General features: G+C 49.6%; 1 protein-coding gene across 1 annotated transcript; it reads right to left on the minus strand.

Moving 5' to 3' along the window:
• Positions 1-2,483: 2,483 nt before the first annotated feature.
• Positions 2,484-3,812, minus strand: LOC149449577 (peptidylaminoacyl-L/D-isomerase-like). The gene has a single exon (XM_089693074.1). It carries the CDS (start codon positions 3,810-3,812, stop codon positions 2,484-2,486), a length of 1,329 nt encoding a protein of 442 aa, XP_089549200.1.
• Between the last annotated feature and the right edge of the window lie 4,747 nt (positions 3,813-8,559).

An 8,559-nucleotide genomic window follows, 5' to 3' on the forward strand; every position in this document is an offset into this window, starting at 1 on the left:
AGGAGTTTAACAAGAAACGAAGAGGGGATTTGGCGTTGCGGCCTGGGCAGAAGGTGTGGTTGGCCACAACCAACTTAAAGATGCTTTGTCCCTCGAAAAAATTGGGACCTAAATTTGTGGGGCCTTTTCAGGTAAAGCGGATGGTCAACGAAGTGGCATATGAGCTGATCCTTCCGGCCACGTTCAGAATTCATCCAGTTTTCCATGTATCTCTGCTGAAGCCAGTGATCCCAGATGCCTTCCCAGAACGAGAATCCAGACCCCCTGAGGCCATAACGGTCGAAGGACAAGAGGAATTTGAGGTGGAAACGATCCTTAAGTGCCGAAGAAGGGGGGGCCAGACCCAATTCCTAATTAAGTGGAAGGGCTATGGTCCTGAGGACAATTCCTGGGAACCGGCTCATAATGTCCACGCACCTAGACTAGTCCGGGAGTTTCTTCGTGATCACCCGTGGTGGAGAGATCGGGTGGGCATCCGGAGGTTGCCCGTAGGGGGGGGGCAATGTCGGGGATCGTCGCGCCGCTGGTCCCGGCGCAGGCGCAGTACACCTCCCTGTACGCGAGCGCCGGGACTTGGCCGACCGCGGCAATCAGGTTCGCGCATGCGCAGTAGTGACCGCGGGCGCGCGCCTGGCACCAATGACAGCGCAGGGCGGGATATTTAAACGGCCCTGAGCTGTCATTCAGTGCCTTTTGGTCTTTTGTATCCTGTGAACCTGTGAACCTGTCTGAAGTAAGTTGCTGACCCGGATTGTGCCCTGACCTTGCTGTTTTCTCCTGTTTTGACCCTTGCTTGCCTGACCTCTCTCCTGTATGCCCCCTATTGGATCTGACCTGCTGTTGCTGACCTGGCGTGTGACCCGACTATTCTCTGCCCGCTGCTCTGTACCGCACCGTCCCCATAGTTACCGACCCGGCTTGTATGACCCTGCTCCTGCTCAGCCATCCATCCATCCGTCCCTCTCTACGGGGTCTCCAGACCTCCTCATACCTGGCTCTCTCCCGTGGGAGCCCCTGGCGAATACCCCTACCACTGACGGGTGTCCTCAGTAGTCACGACCTGGTCCTGGGGTACTCCAAGTCCATCCCCACCATCAGGGGCCCTGGTGAACAAGTACCCTGGGGCTTAGACTCCGTGCGCTGGGAACATCCGACCAGTGGAGTGCTAGTGGTACCGCCGGGCGGTCCCTTACACCTGGACCCCGGCATGCCAGAACGCATTTGATCGGCTGAAGGAGGCCCTTTCCCATGACCCCGTCCTAGCAGCGCCCAACTACCAGCGAAGGTTCATCGTGCAGACAGATGCCTCCACTTATGGGCTGGGGGCCGTCCTCAGCCAGGTAAATGAGGAGGGGGAGGAGCACCCTGTGGCCTTCCTTAGCAGGAAACTATTAGACTGGGAGGTGGCCTATGCCACCATAGAGAAGGAGTGCCTGGCCATAGTGTGGGCATTGAAGAAACTTCAACCCTATTTGTATGGCCGGGAGTTCACCATCCTCACGGACCATAACCCCCTCACCTGGCTGAATCGGGTCTCCGGGGATAATGGCCGCCTCTTACGATGGAGCCTGGCCTTACAACCCTACAATTTCACCATCCAATACCGACGGGGAAGCCAGCACCACAATGCAGATGGGCTGTCCCGTCAGCAAGACCCCCAGTAAATGCAGTCCACAAGTGCCTCTACGGGAACCTGTTGAGGTTCCCCTGGCGGCACTTGTAGAATGGAGGGGGGAGGGGTGTCACGGAGCTGGTCCTTCCTTCCCCATCCTCCAGGTTTGCTGGCTGCCACCCTTCTGTCCCATCCATGCTGGGACTTCTAGTCCTCTTTGTCCCTGACACAGGCAGACCTCAGCAGCCCCTCACCCCCCTGGCTTGCAGCCTGGCCTCCTGCTGGAGGAATCCACAAACAGGCCATCTCCTCCCTTCCCGCTCATGCATGAATTCCTGGGCAGGTCTGGAGACCTGAGAGACAGGGCCCGTCGCCATGGTAACCCGATAGGAAGTATCCGGTTACCAGCTCTATTCTTAAGGGTGAGCAGGAAAACCCCCATTGTGTTCTTCTGGCTGCGTGTGTGAGGGAAGGCTGGCTGAGGGCCAGCTCCTCTCATCCCCCGTCCTCCTCCTCAGCTCCTGGACTGTCTGTGCTGCCTCGAATCCCTGCACTGTGGAGGGATCTTCTGCTGTCCCCGTGAACCTGTCTGGATCTATCCCCTGCCTGGACTTAACCCCTTTGTTCTCCGTGAACCTGCCTGGACGTAACCCATCCCTGCCTGGAGCCTCCTGGGTGGACTAACCCTGTGGATTACAATACCCCTGTTGTTCCATATTGCCTTCCAGAGAACTGTACTGTGTTGCTGTGTCTGGTGTGGATGTGTGGACTAAAGGAACTGTTGTCTGTGCCCCAAAAACCTCCCCAATAAAAGCACATTGGGTTCTGTGCAATCTGTCTCTGTGTGCTCTCTGGTTCTCTTGACACCTAGTCACTGCTGTCTTATCAGGCACAGCCTCTCTGAGCAACTGATGTCTGGAAATAATAGAACATGTATCCCCTGGGCATGTGCAGGAATAGCAAAATAAAGAGAAGTATTACCAGTAAAGCTGTAGGACATGACCCAGACATCTTCATTTGAAAGTTGTTGAACATAGTGAGATCCTGAGGAGATGGTCACCATCGCCCAGGAGTAATCCAGTGTCTTGAAATCATTGTCATTCCAAGCGGTTGTCGGCGGGAGTGAGATTCCATCTACCACTATGCTTGACTTTTGGCTACTAATGGGAACTACAAGTAAGTTGGTTGTAAAACCAGGGGGAGCGTGGACCACCTGGGAAGTCTCAAGCATGGTGGTGGCCATCACATTGGACATGAAGGGATTCAGGAATGCTAGACGTCCATAACAGATGAGCATGACCATCACATCCTGATCGGCCTTTATCCAGAGAGCACTTGTATTGATCGCTTGCACAAAAGTGTCTCCTTTCAACATTTTTGTAGAGGAAATGATCACAGAGCCATTATACACATCCAGATTTGTGCTTTGAGAAGCCATCACCAGGATTTCATCATTCCTCCATAACTGTAAAAATCTGGGGGGCACTGCAAATAATCTCCCCCATCTACTTATGGGGAGTAGCTGCTCAAAGGTGTTGCCAAAGATATACTTAGAAGTATTCCTAAGGCCTTGATGGCCACTCAGAACAGCTATAGGTTTATCTGCTTGTATGAAGGATCCTGAGAGGTCACCACCAGGCAGTTGAAACTGGGCACCTTGGTAGGGCAAGAGTTGGAAGCTTGTTGGATTTCCAGATGATAAAGACTTGCCTTGGAATGTGACTGAGCCACCAGATAATGTCACTGTGATAGAGGTCTCCTGGTCCAGGCTTAGTACCGCAAATTGAGCATTGCTCTGCACATGTGAGAAAGGTGTGATGACATAGTATTCTATATCTAGAAGATCCACTGGGTAGACATACGACCAATCATAGTCATTAGCCCCCCAGAGCTTGGAGATAACAGATATACTGCTATTGGATGAAATCACGATGACTCTTTCAGAGGAGATAGAACTGCCACTGAGCATGACACTGGTTGGAATAGTAAGGTTCACCATTTGTCCCTGCTGGAGGGTAAAGCTCTGGAAGAAGTCGGATCCCGGTATTGTCACACTGACCGAAGCACAACAGTCAATCCCATGTAAGACCAGCCCAAGCTGAGTGCCTGCTGATGGAGAAGCTTCCATGAAAGAGGTGACAAACTGAGTGCCACTGAAGAGAGACGATGACCCTACAGAGGAGACAAAGAGCGGGACCATACATTAGTGACTGCACACAGATCATACTGTACGTTACAGAGGGAACAGGCCAAATGAAAGAGGTCCACCCAAATGAGCAGCTTCTTCCAACACTTCTATAGCACTACGAATGAGATTTAGGGGCTGCACAGCTGCTTACTATGAGAGGACTGTACATTGGATGCCACATATTCCGAGAAAAACCTCTTATAGAAACCTTGTCCCCTGTATACACCTCCCGATATACACACCTCCCCCTTGTATACACCTCCCGATATACACACCTCCCCCTTGTATACACCTCCCGATATACACACCTCCTCCCTTGTATACACCTCCCGATATACACACCTCCCCCCTTGTATACACCTCCCGATATACACACCTCCTCCCTTGTATACACCTCCCCCAGTCATTATATAAACCTTCCCCCTTGTATCCACCTCCCGATATACATTGATGAAAGTCAGTGAGTTAATAAAGATATACCTGACCCCTGATGTGTAGAGGTATTCACCCCTGATGTGTAGAGGGATTCACTCCTGATGTGTAGAGGGATTCATCCCTGATGTGTAGAGGGATTCACCCCTGATGTGTAGAGGGATTCACCCCTGATGTGTAGAGGTATTCACTCCTGATGTGTAGAGGGATTCACCCCTGATGTGTAGAGGGATTCACCACTGATGTGTAGAGGTATTCACTCCTGATGTGTAGAGGGATTCATCCCTGATGTGTAGAGGGATTCATCCCTGATGTGTAGAGGGATTCACCCCTGATGTGTAGAGGGATTCACCCCTGATGTGTAGAGTAATTCACTCCTGATGTGTAGAGGGATTCACCCCTGATGTGTAGAGGGATTCACCCCTGATGTGTAGAGGGATTCACCCTGATGTTTAGAGGCCCAGCAATGAGTTCCAGCTGATGATTTATGGCCTGGACCTGCTGATTGGCTGAACGAATGACAGAAGAGAGCTCTGTGCTGGTAAACAACACAGGGCTCTCTACAGCGTAGCAATGTGACCCTTTTTCTTTCTCCCTGCAAAGCAAGGATATACAACAGTTGCATCCATTAGTAAAAGCAGAATACTTTACACATTGATAGGCACACAGTTAACCCTTTGTTCTCCCTTAGATTTTAACCCCTTCCCAGCCAGTGTCATTATTACAGTGACAGTGTATGGTGTTAGCACTGATCACTGCATTAGTGTCACTGGAGAGATCAGTGGCAGTTAGTCAGTTCCCACAAAGCGTCAGTTAGTGTCAGATTGCCCTCCGTACTATCACAGTCTCGCCATAAGTTGCTGATTGCTGCCATTACCATCTAATAAATCCTTTTTGTGATACACATATAAATCCCCCAAAATATTATTATAATATGTTTAACCCCTCGCCTACCGGGCACCTAAACCCCCTTCCTTACCAGGCCAATTTTCAGCTTTCAGCGCTGCCGCACTTTGATTGACAATTGTGCGGTCATGCAACATTGTACCCATATGAAATTTTGATCATTTTTTTCTCACCAATAGAGCTTTCTTTTGGTGGTATTTAATCGCCACTGGGCGCTTTACTTTTTGCGCTATAAATAAAAAAAATGCAAAAAATTTGAAAAAAAAAAAAAAGTTTATTTGTTTCTTTTATAAAATTTTTCAAACAGGTATTTTTTCTCCTTCACTGATGTGCGTTGATGAGGCAGCACTGATGGGCACTGATAGGCGGCACTGATGGGCACTGATAGGCAGCACTAAAGGGCACTGATAGGCAGTACTAATGAGGTGGCACGGATAGGCGGCACTGATAGACAGCACTAATTAGGGGTCACGGATAGGCGGCACTGATATGCAGCACTGATAGGCGGCACTGATAGGTGACACTGATTATGGGTACTGATAGACGGCACTGACTGGCATCACTGCTGGGCACTGACTGGCGGCACTGACTGGCACAACCCCTGGGCACTGACTGGTGGCACTGACTGGCAGCACTGCTGGGCTGCACTGGTGGGTGGCACTGGTGGGCAGCACTGGTGGGTGGGCACAGGTGGGTGGCACTGGTGGGTACAGGTGGGTGGGCACAGGTGGGTGGCACTGCTGGGCACATGTAGGTGGCACTTCTGGGCACAGGTAGGTGGCACTGCAGAGTGGCACAGGTGGGTGCACTGCTGGGCACAGGTGGGGGCACTGCTGGGCACAGGTGGGCTGAGCTAGTGGGCGCACTGCTGGGCGGAACTTGCGAGTGTCACTGCTGGGCACCGATCATCAGGGCACTGATCATCAGTGCCCTGATGATCGGTGCCGATCCCCGCTCTGACAACTGCCGGTGCTCAGCAGTACTTTCCTCACGATCTGACAGCGTGAGGAAAGTGCAGCCGAGAACCGGCACTTGCATTTCCCTGTGATCAGCGTGTCATTGGACACCGCTGATCACGTGGTAAAAGGCCGGTATGATCGGCCTTTTACCACATCTCGTGATCAGCTGTGTCCGTAGGACACAGCGATCACGGAGATCGCCGGGTGCGCGCCCCCTGGGGCGCGCAGGAGAGCGCGTTCTGGGAGGACGTCATATGACGTCCACTCAGAACTGGCCGGCCGCGGTGAAGCCGTCATTCGGCTATGCGCGGTCGGCAAGAGGTTAAATAAAACCACACATAATTCCAAGTAAATAGAATATAAAATATATATATATAAAAATATATTAGTAAACCCCAAAGTGTCCAAGTTCCAAAAAATATTTCCAAAAATATTTTCTTATAAATCCAGTGAAGCAAAAACGATTCAAAATACTCCGTGATAACCTCAAAGAAAAAAGAAAAGAAAAAAATTCATAGTGTATTACCCTTAAAATATAAACTTATATACTTCACTCTGTGCACAACACAAAACACATCAAAATTGTGCAAATTGAATTAATTAAATATCAATCCAAATAAAACAATGAATAAATAAAATAAAATCAAAATTAAAATAAAATGAAAACCCCAAAACGTGAAAAATCGTGATCACTCCAACCACAAGTGAATAGTGATACTAGGTACTAGTACCCTTTAAACTCCAGCCAAAAATGATACCAAGTACCATTACCCTCTTCCAATATTTTCAGGCATAAGCTGACATAAAAAAACGGTATCTCTCAATCCTTCATTTTCAGGGGTATTCCTCATGGAAGTAAAGAAAGGCTCTTTAGGCAGGATCCATAAAAAGGAACAGATTTTAATAGAAACTTACATATAAAACAGGGATATCCAGCTTCCAGCACTAGTCTTTCAAATCCTAGGTTGAAAACCACATGTTTCCAACCAACAAAATGGCCGCGGCGACACTTCCGGTTAGTGTGTGTGCAGAATACATTTTGGACTAAATTTATGAAGAAATTAGATTTTTTTAAAATTTGTTTCATTGGATATGTTTTAGAACAGAAAGCAAAAAAATATTTTTTCTTCTTTGTCTTTTTTCATTTATAAAATAGAAAAAAAATAAAAAAAACTCCGGTGCTGATCAAATTCCACCAGAAGAAAGCTCTTTTTTGTGTGAAAAAACAAGATATTATTATGTATTTCAGGTACTTACACTCTCCGGCCTCTTTATTAGGTCCACCTGCTCAATTGTTTGGTAATACAAACTGCTAATCAGCCAATCACATGGCAGCAACTCAATGCATTTAGGCATCTAGACGTGGTGAAGACGACTTTCTGAAGTTCAAACCTAATGTCACGGTTCACCCACACGCCCACAGCGACTAGCTACCCGAGTCATGCATGTGCGGCCGTGACTTGGGGTAAGAGGGAATAAGGGGACTTAATCTGAATATATATATACGTATATAAGGCTGGTCATGATATATTTTCACAGCCCGCACTACCTCTGGCCACCACTAGAGGGAGACTCCACTCCAATCCAGATGGCTGACCACACACTGGCAGATACAAATCTTACATACAATTTGGTGCACTAATTAGGGTTGAGGAGCAGCCTAACAATCACACACCCTTCTAGGATTCCTCCAGCTATCCTACAGCCAGAACCCCGGTGTCAGGAACCATCGCGACGCATGGGTCTACACATGCGTAGGTGTCTGCCGAGACGTATAGGTGGCAGGGCACTAGGACCCAGGCGTACCTGTCGTCTGGACAGTACTAGACAGGCACTAGGACCCAGGCTACGCCTGTCAGGTGCAGGGCGGCCTATTTAAGCTAGCTCTGCACAGACACTTGTTGCCGAATGGTCTTTGTATCCTGTTACCTGTGTGTGAGTACTTCTGATCTGGATTGTTTTGACCTTGTTGCCTTCTCCCGTCCTGACCCCTTGGCTTGCCTGACTCTGCTCCCGGATGTTCCCGTTTAGATCTGACCTCCTTGTATTGACCCTGCGTGTGACCCGACTATCCTTTGCCTACCGTTTTGTACCTTACCGATCCTCTAGTTATCGTCCCGGCCTGCATGACTCTGATTTAGCTCATCCATCCATCCACCCCGCAGGGATCACTAGGCTCCCTTACATCAGACTCCTAGCTCTCTGGAGCCCCTGTCAGACTCCTCTACCCCTGTTGGAGATACCTGGTAGTTGCGACCTGGTACCGGAGCGCTCCAAGTCCATCCCCACCATCAGGGGCCCTGGTGAACAAGTGCTCCGGTGCTTAGACTCCGCACGCTGGGAAGGCTCTACCGGGGGACTGATAGAGGTGCTGTCAGGCGGTCCCTTACACCCGGTGTTAATCACTCTTCCACTGTCCACACCCCCCCACACCAGACACACCACAAACTGCAGCCTGCCAC

This window comes from Staurois parvus, unplaced genomic scaffold, assembly GCF_062004578.1.
Source record: "Staurois parvus isolate SC_StPar_1 unplaced genomic scaffold, SC_StPar_1.0 ptg000612l, whole genome shotgun sequence".
Classification (NCBI taxonomy): Eukaryota; Metazoa; Chordata; class Amphibia; order Anura; family Ranidae; genus Staurois; species Staurois parvus.